Genomic DNA, 13,740 nt, shown 5'->3' with positions numbered 1-13,740 from the left:
TTTGTATCAGGCTCTCTCAAGCATCATGCTGTTCAGAGTTTGCAGCAACAGCTCCTAGTGCTTCTCTACTCATAAATACTTTCTAAACTTTTCAATGCAAAAAAATCGAGAATAGAAAATATAAAGCAGCAACATTTCCTGCTGAACACAATTCACTGGCAAAATACAAAACGGTAACAGGATACACCAATTCAGAAAGATGCAGTAGTTCTAGCCCCCCATATAGAGAGATTCAGAGAACAAAGCATGCAGCTGTGCCTAGTTTTTACTTTCCTTTTACCAAATGATCCAAGCTCTAAACTCTAGCATCACCTCCATGAAGATTCTCTTCAAATCTAACAGCAACAACAGAACATTAAGAAAATTCAGAAAATTGTTTCACCATTACTAACAAAAGACAGTAAACAACAATTCAGGGAGTAGCCAGAATTCCCATATAACTGGAAAAAAAAAAAAGAATGTATTTCAACCTCTTAGAAAGGGAACAGAAAAAACACAATAGAGGAAGCCTTCCTACTAAATAATCTTTACATATTTAAGAACTGTATACATGAAACAGCTTATCCCACTTTGCAACTGTAAGACTAGGCACTTTCAGGTTTACAAGATGCATTGAGCCTCTGATATGAACACAGTCACAGCATGTTTGCCATCACTGTTTCCACTCATCAGTTCTACGGTATGTACCTACTACTAGGTGATGGGGAAAAAAGTACCATGGAAGCGTCTTCAGGAAAATATTAAAAATGACAAGACTTAAGAAGGACTTGGACAGAAGAAAGGTACAGCATTTACATTAATCCACACTTTGTATAATAAACAGCAAAGCTGATGTGATCATCCCTTTTCATCCACCAATCTGACCCAACAGCATAATTCTCATCCACTGTTTACCTCCTATGCTCAGCACAACATATTATTTACTACATATACATATATTATCTACTATGGGAGGCAGACAATCACTTCCCCTGTAGCAAGGCCCTAAATTCAAGGATCTGATGAGATCATAGGCTCTGACGCCTTCTACAACCACGGAGTTATACCAAACAGCTCATCAGACTGACTTCTGGACTGCTGTCAATTCAGACTGTTTCAACACCAATTTAAAAGCCTCCCCATTTATACTAGGGCTAACTCATGCTTTTTAAAAACCATGACCCCTGTTAACAACAGGAAATAAATCTGCTTTCATTTAACATCATTTCCTAACTTTTTTATATCTGCTTCCTATCCTATGCAATTTAATACACAAACAACTGCAAGGAAGAGTAACACGCACCCCAATGCTAGAAAACATTTGTTTTTCTTCCAGTTGTTGTCAGATTAAAAGGAAAAAAAACCACATGCCAGTTGCAAAGCATCAGTATATATTCCTGACATGTTAGTCTAACACTGCTACACTCAATTCCTTAGGAAGAGATACAGAAAGGTTTTCATTTTAATAAGGCTCACAGGTTGCACACATTTATATTCTAATCACCATCTACACAGCAACAGATGTATGTATTCCCAAGATTATTATTAAAAATAAAAGACCAGCATCTACTCTTTTCAGAGCCCATACTGTTCTGCTGAGCTACGATTTGGTCATCCATCTACACAAAAGATGTTTTCATACATTCAAGAGGGACAAGATCACGAGAGAGACAAGATCACAAATACAGTGCACAAGATTAAATACTTTCCCTCCCTCAACTCTTCTCTCAATTGGGTTTTCTTCTGTAAGCAAGTAAATAGACTAGAAATAATACATCTGAAGTATCAGAATGAAAACTATTAAAAATAGCTTACACAAGGAAAAGTTAACCCAGTGCAATTCAAACTATTCTATGATTCTATGCTTGTTAAACCTGTTTAAAAAAAAGTTCACTCTTATAATGCATATACTGCATGCAGTAACTGGAATTATTTTGTACTGACCCAGTTCAAGATATTCCTCTGTCCATCACGATTCTCTTGCAAAAACTGACGGTCTGGTTTAGGGGTTTTTTTTGGTTTGGGGTTTCTCCCCCACCCCGACAATTAGGAAAGTGGTACCATCAACACAGGTGTATTTTTGGGAAGCAAAAAGTCACTTTAAAACCCACCATGTGCAGCTACATTTGAAGGCAGATCCCTTACTTTTCTTGAAGGAATTATTTGCTGCTTTATATTGTCACTTAAATACTTAGCATTACCCCTTGGAAGAGGTCCATGTTGTTTCAAATTATCTTAGGCTTACCACAACATAAATGAGAGCAGAAGTCAGTATTATGCTCACATAATTAAGCAGGATTTGACCCAAGCATTTTAAACAGCTATAACCACAACTCCTGGTAATGTTGGTATTTATAGTGAATTTTATTCTCCCTTGACAAAAGGTTTGTGTAGAGTTCATCATCACCATAAGGAATATACACTTCTAATGACTACTTCTGGTATTGTGTATTGTTTGACATAGAATCTTACAAATGCATTTCCCCAACCTGGATTTAACATTATGGTTAAAGCGTACTGCCTTTAAGCATTAGGCATAAGAAAAGTATTGACATCCAACCACAGAGTTCCACAACAGTTTACATGTTTACAGGCATATTTACATAAAGATGATATTTAAATAAAGGATCAAAATACAGTCCTTCAGTGCCTGGGTCCTGCAGTAGAGAGACACAGCACCTGGGAGTCCTCACTTCAAGTTTACCAATGTCAACCCAACTGGGTTGTTAAAATAGTGCACGATCTATTAATTATTGTTAGCAGGAGCACCAATCATTTTCTATTTTTAGTGTCATCACTGCCCTTCTCTGGTTCCTGACCCTTCCAGCACAAGCTTCTCTTCAGTTTATGCAGTTGTGCTCTCTCTGATAAGGTGTATGAGCAAGAATCTTTTTTTCTCCCCTCTTCTGAAATCAAGTATTTGTGGTTACTATGCAAATACAAAATAACCTCCGATTTTTCTTTTACAGAAATCTTTGGAAATGTATTTCCTAATTACTGCCAAATACAGACACTCTCAAGAATCTCTAAAGACGGTCAACTGTTTCTAACAACTCAGCTGTTAAACAAACAAAAAAAAATAAATAAATCCCACAAAAACAAAACCCCAGAGCCCACACTCTTAATGCAAATTTGCAGTAAGGTACTAGAAACCTGCAACAAACACCTAAATACATGTGTGTTCTGAGGAGATCCAACAGAAAAATATCAAATACTTAAAATTATTTTATAAAATACTTCTAGTATTCATACACTAAGGAAACTACTGCTTACAGTAAAAATTTTACTTCTAAAACCACACATGCTGTGGTTAATATTTTTTCATCCTACAGTTAACATTTTGCATGCAATTTTAATACAGATTAACAGTAAACTATACCACAAACTTAGCAATTCTTTTAAAGTAAACACAAAATAGTGGGAATAGAAAAACAAACAAACAAAAGCACTTTTTGTTTTGCCTTTCTAGGCAGAGGAAGGGAGATTAAAAGTGCACTAAAGACTAAGCCAGTTCCAGCCTCAAATCTGGACAAGCCTGTAGATGGGACGTTGTGACTGAAGCAGTACTGCCTGTACCTCAGCGGGTCTTAATCATTCCAGCAAAACACTGCTACAACCTGACGAAACAGAGATAGCATATGCCCATTAATCTAAAAGCCAGAAAGAACACGCTCTCACTTATCTGTCCTTATGAGCATAAGCTCAGTAATTCTTGCACCCATTTGCAAATGTGTGTCAGATTTCAAACAGAATGGCAAACAGCCCTAAGAATCTTTGGCCCTCTCTGCCAGCTCCCCCAGGAGCTCAGAATACGTGATCTGTCCCTTTGAACAGGCGCTGTATGTTCAGACGGGAGCCTGCAAGCCTGAATGCACAATCTTTGTTCTCAATGCTTATTTCAGTGAAGGGGTTCTGAAGTGAGAAAGACCACCAGGTACAGTGTCAAAGGGAGAACAGAAAAAGTGAACTGAAAATAAAAATAGAAATCATGGCAAGGCATGACCAAATGGAACATAATATCAGAGCAGATAGGCATTCAAAAAAAAGAACAAAACACACCAAACTATTATCAACCACCACGGGTGTTACCTAAGGGAGTTAAATCTCCTGTCCTCGGTTCTCCTACCTCTGCATGCACAGACACACAGAAGCATAACTTCTCAGTCAGAAATTCCCTTTGACTGACCACTGATCTTAAAGCCAGAGGGCAGGTTTTTCAGTATTTGATCTAATCTTGATTATAGCTGTACATTTCCAAAACCTTTAACTGGCTGAAAATCCTAATTTCTGTTGCAACTCCCTTGCCAGTGATGAGCACCAGCGATGCCTGGAGCTTCCCTTGTGACAACAATCTGCTGTGCATACAGGTCTACAGCTAAACACTAAATGTAGATGTTCATACTGCATTATGAAACAAGCACCATATTGGATACAGCGTCCCAAAAACTTGTATCATTTCCCAAAACTGCTAATATCTTGCATGTCAGTATGAGCACACTATAAAAGCCTGCAACTCCAGTGACTTTTTGCAAACTTCAAATTCCTTTTATACAGTAATTGTGTCTCATTAAAGATGTTTTCTGTTTTTTTTTTTTTGTTTTCCCCAAGAGAAAAGCAGTTCTTACTGCTCAATACGACTTCAGTTAAAGGGATTTGTTCACACATATAGCACAGACACTGTACACAGTAACTGTCCCACCAACTGAACTGAGGCAGCAGATCCCACATCACAAACTCTCACTCTCTTGGCACTGTACACCAATCTATGAAAAAAGTTATAAGAAAGTACTCTGAACTTTAAGCTATGCAGCAATATGCATACTAAAGTTACTGTGATAGCACTGCAACCTTGATTAGGCATTCATGAGGGGTATCTACGTTCAAGCAAAGATTACATCAGGCCTGCTGTGATTAAGGTAATCATCAGTGTAAGCACATGTTTTCTAGCAGTTAAAATGTAACTGCAACATGTTAAGTATCAGGCAAAACAACAGGCAGAGCAGTCCATTTTGCAATTCCACACCTATTAGTAGTCCCCAATTAGACAGCTTTAACATAACGATCTCCAAAAGCGCCACAGGCCGTGTTAGGGTTTACCACAGTAGGGATATGTGGATTATGACAAGTGCCAGTGCCAAAAGACCAGCAGTTGCAATATGACAGAATTAAAAATCAGGTTTTAATTTTTACACTTAGACATGTGGTTTCCCCCCTCTTCCCACATTATATGAACAGTATTAAAAGGCAGGTTCTCCCAAAATGGCCTTGCTTTCAGTCACATTTTTAAAAAGGACATCAACAAGAATAATGCATGCTTAAATCTACATACAAATTAAGACTCATAATTGACCACGGTCTTAAAGGTTAAATAAGAAAGCAGATGATATTAAGATTCATATGTTGTCCTCACCTAACCTACCTGCTTTAAGAGACTGTATCTCACAAATCCATATGTGCCACTTGCAAACCAAGGCAAAAGGGTGAATTGAGGACAGCACTAAACTAAAACCTGATGTCCTTAAAAAACAAAACAAAACAAAAAAAAACAAACCAACCCCACAACAAACCAAAACCAATCCACACTTTTTTTTTCAGTTCTGTAGATTTAAAAATCATTCTACTATATATCAGTTTAAGCAAACAAAAGCAGGGCATCCATATAAAAGGCATCCATTTCACAGCCCTACAAAGACCTAGAGCAGTTTTGTCTTTGACAAAACATGCCTTAACTGCGATAAATACAAAAGCAAGTTTGTCTTTGTAAATAAAGTTTAGGACAGATCTTAGAAGAAGGCCACTAAAACTGTTACACATATTTTGTTGGATCTGAAATTATAGTTGTTTTGCAGACATTTATTACTATTAATAGAGCACAGAAGGAAGCGTCAGGCACAGCTCTGTGTTAAAAACTCTGTGTGGCGAGTCCAAACATGCAGTGGTGCCACCATAGGGCATACTATGAAGTTTTCAAACTAAGCACACAGACGACTGTTCCAGCAACAAATGCTGTTAACAGAAATATGTTTAATACAAGCGCTACATACAGATAGGAAGGTGACAAGTACTACCTACAAGGAGGCAGAGGCCAAGCCCGTATTTCTACTAAAAAGCAGCATAGTTTGAGTGGGACGAGGCGGTGCAGGACGGGGACGACGAAGCCGTACCCCAGCACCGTCCCCCGGGAACAGGACTGGGACGGGGCGGACAGGCGCAGGGAGGCCGCAGGGGGGCTGAGCGTGGGGCGACACTCCGCGATCTGACCGCGGGACTGGGGGCTCACCCCACGGAAACCGCCGCCCCAAGGGCGAGGACGCCGGCCGTTCCGCAGGGCGGGAAGTGAAGCCGCCGCCCGGCCGTAAGGCAGCGGAGGCGTCCCCACACACACACACACACACACACACTTCCGACGCCCCGACTGCGAGGGGAGCCCTCAGCCGGGGCAGCAGCCGGCCCCCCTCTGCCGGGGAACCGCACGCCCGCACCGCTCCCAGCGTCCAACTCCCAGCAATTCTAAGGCGGGCGGGCAGGAAGAGAGCGGGAGGGAGAAAGGGAGGGAGAGAGGGGGCGGCCATTAAGCCCGCTCCAGCCAAGCCGTTCCCCGCGGCGGGAGGCGGCCGCCCAGCCCGGCCCTGCCCTGCCCGCCGCGTACGCGCAACCCGCGCCCCTCCCGCCCCCGTCGCTCATACCTGGCCGCCGTTGCCGCCGCCCGGGGGGGGCTCGTTGTCTCCATCTCCTCCGGGTGGCCCCGCTGCCCACCGGGTCGCCATTATTTCATTCCCGGTTACAAAGGAGAAGCAAATCCTCTGGAGCCCACATCGGGGAAGGGAAGGGAGAGGAGGGAAGAACCAGAGCCGCTCGCGCACACCCGAGGCGACAAGGCCAGCCCCGCCGCCGGGGGAGGGGGGGCTCAGCCCCTTCACGCAGCTGCCATAGGGAAGCGCGCCGGGACGACCCTGGGCTTCAGCTGCGCTCCCCAGCTTCTGCCTTCATGGCTGGAGAAGAGAGAGAGCAGATGTGTCAGTCCTCGGCACGGGGACGCTGCCGCCTCCTCCGGCACCAGTCCCTTGTTAGGCTAATTGCACCCGCTCGTCATCTTCCTCTTCCTCCGGCTCCTCCTATCCAGAGACCCAGCCGCGGGGAGGAGAGGGCAGGCGGGGAGAAACGGGAGGCGCCCGCTCCCTCCTACCTCGCTACACATAGGCTTTCGTGCCGCCGGAGGGAGCGGCGACGGGGGAGCGCTGCCCCCGGCCGCAGAGGAAGAGGAGAGGAGCCGTGGCTACCGAGGACAGCAGGCCGGTCTCTCCTCGCCTTGGCCCAGCCGAACTTTGATCAACTGGTGGAATACGGAGCAGGCAGCCAAGGGGCCGCTCTTTCGCCGGGCCGGGGGGAAGCTGCCGCCCGTTCACGGTCCTCGTCCCGGCCGTAACCACTGGTGTGACCGGGCGGGGGGCGGCGGGAACTCACAAACGCCGATTGGAAAACGGCAACAAAAGAGCCCTCCCGGGACCACTGAGGCCGAGCGATCCTCACTCGGCAGAGCTGGGCTTTTGTCTCTCACACGCGTCTACCCCGCTCACAGGCAGCTCCCTCCCCCCATCTACGTAGCCGGAGCCGTTCGCGATCAGACCACCGCGCCCCACGCCCCGCCCGCCACCCCTCCCTCGGGCCTCCCGCCTCTCTCCGCACAGACGCGCCGTTTGGACCCGGCCGTGGCAGCAGGCGGCCGCTCAGGGCCAGCCCTACCCTGCCCCCCACTGCCAGCTCCGCCGCCGCCAATTAGGGCGTCTCGGCGCTGGGGGCCATCGCGCAGAGCCAGCTGCGCCCGCCGCGCTCCCCCGGCTACCTGTGCACCGGTCTCGCCCACCGCCGCAGGCGGCGGCAGCTCGCTGTACTCCAGCCCCGTTCCGGGCTCGACGTGCGGGGGAGCAGTGGCCGCGCTGAGGAGCTACAGCCAGCTCCCAGCTGAAGGCGAGGGGATAGGCCCCGCGGAACCTCCTCCGCGTTACTGGCCGCGATCTCTCGCCGGGCCAGCGCGGCACCTCTTGTCCGCGGCCCCAGCACCCGAACACGGGTCGCGTCTTCCCCCGTCCCGTCACACCACCGTCAGGGGAAGGCCCCGTGCCTGACCCAGCGCCTCGCGGTGGTCCCCGCCCTGACAGGAGCCAGGGGCGGTAGCCCCTCTCCCTCCCCTCAGCTCGCTAAGCCCAGGCCGGCAGCGCGACCCCGCGGCGGGCGGCAGTGGCTCACCGGCCCTCAAGCTGCCCCAGTCTTACTCGGCAGCCTGGGGGTCTCCGGCACCTCAGCCTCACGGCGGCGATGAAGTGTTCCCGGCTCTATCGGTTCCCGCTGCCTCTGCGGGTGGGGAGCCCGTCCCCGTCCCGTTCCCCCGCCTCCAAGCTGGCGGTTGCTGTTCCCTCCAAAAATCCACCCACCTCCTCAGACGACACCGCAAGGGCAGGAACTGGCTCCCGGCTGCCTTCCAGGGCACCCCCCCTTCGGCCCGGGAGCGCAGAGCCCCGCCGGGCCCGCACCCCGCCACCGGCCTCCGTCCGCTGCCCGCCAGCACGCTGAGGCGGAGGCGTCGGCGTTTTCTGCCCCCCCCCCCCCGCCCTACCCGCGCTTTCGGGGGGTGGGTCACATAGGAGTAATCTGGTGTTCCGCCCTAAGGCAGAATACAGCGCTTGTCTCGCCAGCTCTGACCGGCACCTGGCTTCGTGAGGGCTCGGCTGGCGGTGGAGACGGCTGTGTCTGCGGGATGGGGCCATGCCGAAGTCCTGAGACCGCTGTTCAGTGTGTGGGGAGCTTGGTTTCGTTGTCTCCTTGAAGGTGTTAAATAAAACCATTTTCTATACTTCATCTATTGTCAGTGTGATTTTTACTTTTTGTTTCCTTAAATGATTATTTTCAGCATAGAGGCTGGATAAGTGAGGTCTCTGTGAAAGGAAAAGAAGAGCGAGGCATTTGTAATAAACAGTAAAGGTCTTCTGGGAAATGAAAGGTCGTGTCTGGTTTGTGGGCTCAAAACAGTGATGTTTTGGGTTGGGTGTTTTTTTTACTATGCCACTCTTAAGTAATCTCTGAAAAGAGGTGACTGGCCTGGTTATCCCTCACATTGGCAGCAGGTATGAATATTGGTATCCAAAGATCTGGGTGAGGAGCTTACATCCAGTAGCTGGAGAAAAAGTCAGTCCATGTGCTGGTTCTTGACAACTAAGGTAACATTTGCCATGTTTAAAAGGGTGTTACAACTCGAGGCCTGTTGCACTTTCTCAGGTGCTTATCTACATCTAGGTGCTGCCATGTATTTCATCAAGTGTATATACAGTTAAGAACCTGTAGTGGTTTCTGAAGAGTTTGAGTTTCTCATAAATTTCTGATGTTAATGGCTACTTTGTGGATGAACCTGACCTGGGCTGGATATTATATACACGTATTTTAAATAAGCATCCTGCTGTCCAGCTGGCAATCCACAGATGGTTCTGTCCAGCTCTCTAATTGTTTCTCACTGCTGTCCTGGCCCTGAGCAAACTCTTGTAATATAGTCCAGTCCATGGTTGTCAAGAAGTTGAAAAGACCAGAATTAAAATCACTTGAGATTTTTGAAGGGTGGAGAAGGGAAATAGTGGGAGCACTTTTCCTGTTTAGAAGCTGTTAGCAAACAGAACAAAGTGTAGCTGTGTGCTTGGCTGCATACTGCTCTCTGCACTGTAGTCATCATGTCAATCCACAGAACATCATCAAAAACCCATGATATATCTAAAACCAGCTCTGTGTATTCAGAATAATTACTTTTTTCTGTAGGAACCACAGTGCTGACTCCAAATCTGCATTAGCACTGTCACTAATATCCACGCAGAAAGTCGTCAGATTCACAAAATATCTCAAAGAGATTAAACCAGAAGTAGACTGTGAGTGATCATTTAGTATCTATCAAGTCTCTATTTATATCAGCACAGCTACATCAGTACAGTGACAAATCTTCCATTTTTACTTTTCTTACATTGCCAGTCAGTTTCTCTAGCTTTAGCTTTCAAACTATAACAGGGAGATGAAAATATCACAGAGGAAAATGTGATCCTAGAATCATAAATTACTTCATAGCTAGGCTGAGGAAATAGATCTTCTTATTAACACTGAAAAGGTTATATTTGTGTAATTATCAAAAGTATTTACACTAGCAAATCTTTATTGAACTGTGTATTTCATTTTCTTCCTCTTAATCAGAGTGTTCTATTTTTCTGTGACAGATGCTTTTGTCTGAGGTGCTGGGATGTACTTATGACATTCACGTATAAGGCTATGATGCTGTAATTTTTCATTCTAACTATGGTGCCATAGTTAGAACAGAATAACTTAGAGAAGCAAGCAACCTTTCAGGAATATGCCTATTATCTTGGATTCTTAACACACAAGCAGAACCTCGGAGTCCCTTAACCACCCTTGAAAGTGGTTTAATAAAAGAGATTGCAAAAGCAGAATTAGGGTAACAGCGCTGTAATTTCACTTTCTCACCTTCCAGTCTGAAGGTGTTGACACATACTCACTTAGCAGACAGCTGCAGCAGCTTAAAGCGTTAGCACCATCCTACTGTTTATTATCACTCCTTGCTAAAGAGTACCATCCCCCCAGGAGAGTTAGTGCAGACATCTTTGAGCGCATCTCAGCCTCTTCAGTGCAAAGTCTAGCAGCTGAATTTAAATTGCTGCAGTAGGCAGAGCTGAGCCTGCACTACTGTCCAGGGCCTGAGGTGTGCTCAGTCATTCTGTTCTTCCTGTTCCCTGGGTCAGTGGTGGCATGATAATGGGGGTCTATCTTCTTAAATTGGCAATTGCTGAATGAACATCTTGAGAACATAGAAATTCAAGAGGCTAAATTGTGGACATCGAAAGTCACGTGGCAAGGTAGTCTGGAGGACTGAAGTTCATTACATTAAATATGTTTTAAGGACCTGTCTCCTTCCCATGTGGTCCTTAATATCTGCCTCTAGCAGGGCCCAGGACCATGCCTTTCTCTCACATGTACGACGTGTTTAGACATCTAACCTGCATCTAGCCCACTGTGAGGCAACTCACTTCCCAAGCAGTTACATTGTTCTTGCTATCTTGAAGGCCCTCTCTTTTTCTCACCATTTGCAGAACACCATGGTACATCAGACCTGAGGTGCCATGAGCAGTGAGGAGGCTTGGCCATAGCGAGTCCCAGCTGCCCTATGTTTGGGATAGAGAACAACACGAGTAGAGAGAAACAGAAGTTAAAGTGAAAGCAGGTTTCTTACAGGTCTTTTTAGATTAGATTATTTTGGAGTACCTGGGTAGAGAAGATTAGATAGGCAGTAGTGGAAGATAGCAGTAAATCTTGGGTATTTCATGCTGTGATAAGGAGAAGAGTAGAAAGTCTGAAAAGTTATGTAGGAAAAGGTCTGAGCTTAACAGAGCCTGAATTTGGGAACGAAAGGAAGAGTGAGTGGAGATACGTCTCTAAGGAAGTAGATGTTTGCACTGATGTTTGCTCTCAGAAATTGTCACTTGGAGCTGCTGGGGCAAAGATCATTCTGATAACACTTTTCACCATGGATCCCAGCTGCTTAAATCTCACAGTTAGGGCCTTTTTTGAGAGGTTCAGGCTGAACATGGACACGTCTGCAATATCTTCTGTTTTGGAGGTAATGAATGCTGCTACCTCCCTGAAAGTGTTTGAAAGCACTGCTGTGAGCACCCTGGCTACAAACACTTCAGAACATGGCCAAAACACTGATTGGCATCAGCCTAATAACTCCCCACTCCCAAGGATGTTGACAGGTGCCCTGAGTGAGGATGACTCATTAGATTCTCCCCAAAATGGGCAGTTGAGAAGTGGATGACAGATACATTTTTCATTAATCGATATTTGCAAGATACTACAGCTAGTAGTCCCTTCCTAGACATGTAAAAGCCATAAAATCTTGACTAGAGATGTGATGTAATATGACCATTTTTTGCAATTGTATTTGCTTTACAGACTTCTGCACTGTGATTCCTGTGATTCAGTCATGACACAAGCATCTGTCTCCTTTCCAGCACTACTACATTATCATCCTCAACATCACTAGTGATGGCTGTTTTCTCGATAACTGTACCACAATATCCCCTTTCATTCTACAGGTGTTCTTATCACCTACACTCTGGCAACAGAAATAAATGTAATCACTGCCATGCCTACATCTTGGTTCCCATGTACACAGTGAACTATGCCCAAAGTGTCTCCTTTCTTTTATTTCAATCTTCTTTTTAAAAGAGATCACACCTACCTCATTTGGCCCCTGATGCTGATGCTTTTCAAGTGCTCCTGAGCACTGTCAAAGAGAACTGTAGGCAGACCTACCTCTGGGTCCCTTAGTAAGAGAGGATTTTGGCATCCTGAAGCTTCAGTCATGCTGTCTCCACCAGTCACAGGGTGCTGGGCAATATCCCGTGGAAGAAACACCATTTTAAGGGCATACAATATTCTGCGGGGCTTAACCTTTAGGAAAGATCTCCTCCTGTCCAAAGTTATGGTGAAAATGAGGCATTTGCCTACTGGAAAGCCAAGGAGGATGCTTAAGATATGTGGTGAGCTGTACATCTTAAGAGTGCTAAGGTGTCATCTATGAGCTTTAACAGTGGTCAGCTTAACACCACTGATCAGAGGCATCCAAAAATCTTATGAACAGAGAGGTAGCTCTGTTTGCAGGAGGTGACCATCAAGGCACAAGAAATGAGATACGACATAAGAGGACTATACTTGGGTCAGACATCCAGAGAAGGATTAACATTTTGGAGCAAAATTCAGATGGATAAACTTAAAAGAAAATGGAAATACTACAAAAAGAAGAATATATTGAAGGCATGGGGAAAATGTATAGCAGGGGCTCCAGTCTGAGAGATGAGGTTGTTTGCCAGCAGCGCCCATGAATAATGACATGTGTAGAGCAGGTACAGGGCAAGCCTGTGGAAACTAGTCTCCTGTGAATGCCTGGCCACTGAAGCAGACCAGAGGCGGTATCACTAGACTTGCCGAATACAGGTGAGGGGGAGAGAAAGCAATTATTTGTAAGACCAGAAGTGTGTCACTGCTGACTTGTGTGTCCTCAGAATATCCTCCAGCACTTAGCTAGCCAGTCTGATGGGCAGTGCAGCCTATTGCCTTCCCTTGTGATGCTCCTTCTTGCCATAGCTGTAAATGACTTGAGGCAATGAGGCAGCTTGAGCGTGCCTTTGCGTTAATGCATGGTAAGTCCAGGACCATGAGGGAAAGATCACTACTGGGCATGCTCAGTGAAGCTGTGAGGACCTGTGTCATGAGAGTGTGTCCATTGGGTAAGAGATATACATGGGAAGATGACTGCCCCTTCCATGCAGAAGCTACCACGGCTTATTTCCTATCCTGTGCCAGGACAACTCCCCCACCCACTGCTTTGAGGACACCTCAGCAAGGTGCCTGCTCCTCCTGGCTAACATCACTGATCCACCACCAACAGAAGGAAGCTGAGTTCTGGTAAGAGGCTCGTGGTTCTTCATTTCACCTCAGAGCAAGGATGACCAAGTAGTGAGGTGGGTTATTCTTCCATGAAAGATGTATCCAAATCAGAGATGGTAGAAAGTTTCTGATGTTTCCTGAATTCACAGCCTAACTTGGTACTTGTTAATACTCCCTTGTGTGCCTGCATATACCTTGAACTAGAACTGGAGGTGTTTGCCTGAGGCATCAAGGCAGGCTGATGCATGACTCCTCCAGCAATAAGCC

The 13,740-nt window shown here is 46.0% G+C and overlaps 1 protein-coding gene across 3 annotated transcripts in view; it reads right to left on the bottom strand.

Moving 5' to 3' along the window:
• ARHGAP21 (Rho GTPase activating protein 21) overlaps nt 1-8,371 on the bottom strand; it is a 113,100-nt gene extending 104,729 nt beyond the window's left edge. Inside the window, exons 1-2 of one of the 3 annotated variants that reach the window (XM_061468257.1) lie at nt 8,253-8,371; nt 6,666-6,971 (exon numbers count right to left, since the gene is read on the bottom strand). In XM_061468257.1, the coding sequence (XP_061324241.1) occupies nt 6,666-6,746 (81 nt within the window). In that variant the 5' untranslated portion in view covers nt 6,747-6,971; nt 8,253-8,371. Of the gene's footprint in view, nt 1-6,665; nt 6,972-7,173; nt 7,491-7,722; nt 8,226-8,252 lie in introns of those variants that run through there. The other 2 variants (XM_061468256.1, XM_061468258.1) reach the window with 2 other exon arrangements.
• Nucleotides 8,372-13,740: the final 5,369 nt, after the last annotated feature.

The sequence above is a fragment of the Pezoporus flaviventris genome, unplaced genomic scaffold (genome assembly GCF_033815535.1).
Source record: "Pezoporus flaviventris isolate CSIRO_AGI_PZ_B2104156 unplaced genomic scaffold, CSIRO_AGI_Pfla_v1 ptg000047l, whole genome shotgun sequence".
Classification (NCBI taxonomy): Eukaryota; Metazoa; Chordata; class Aves; order Psittaciformes; family Psittacidae; genus Pezoporus; species Pezoporus flaviventris.
The sequence above is the reverse complement of the archived record's forward strand: the minus strand, read 5'-3'. Positions and strand labels throughout refer to the sequence as shown.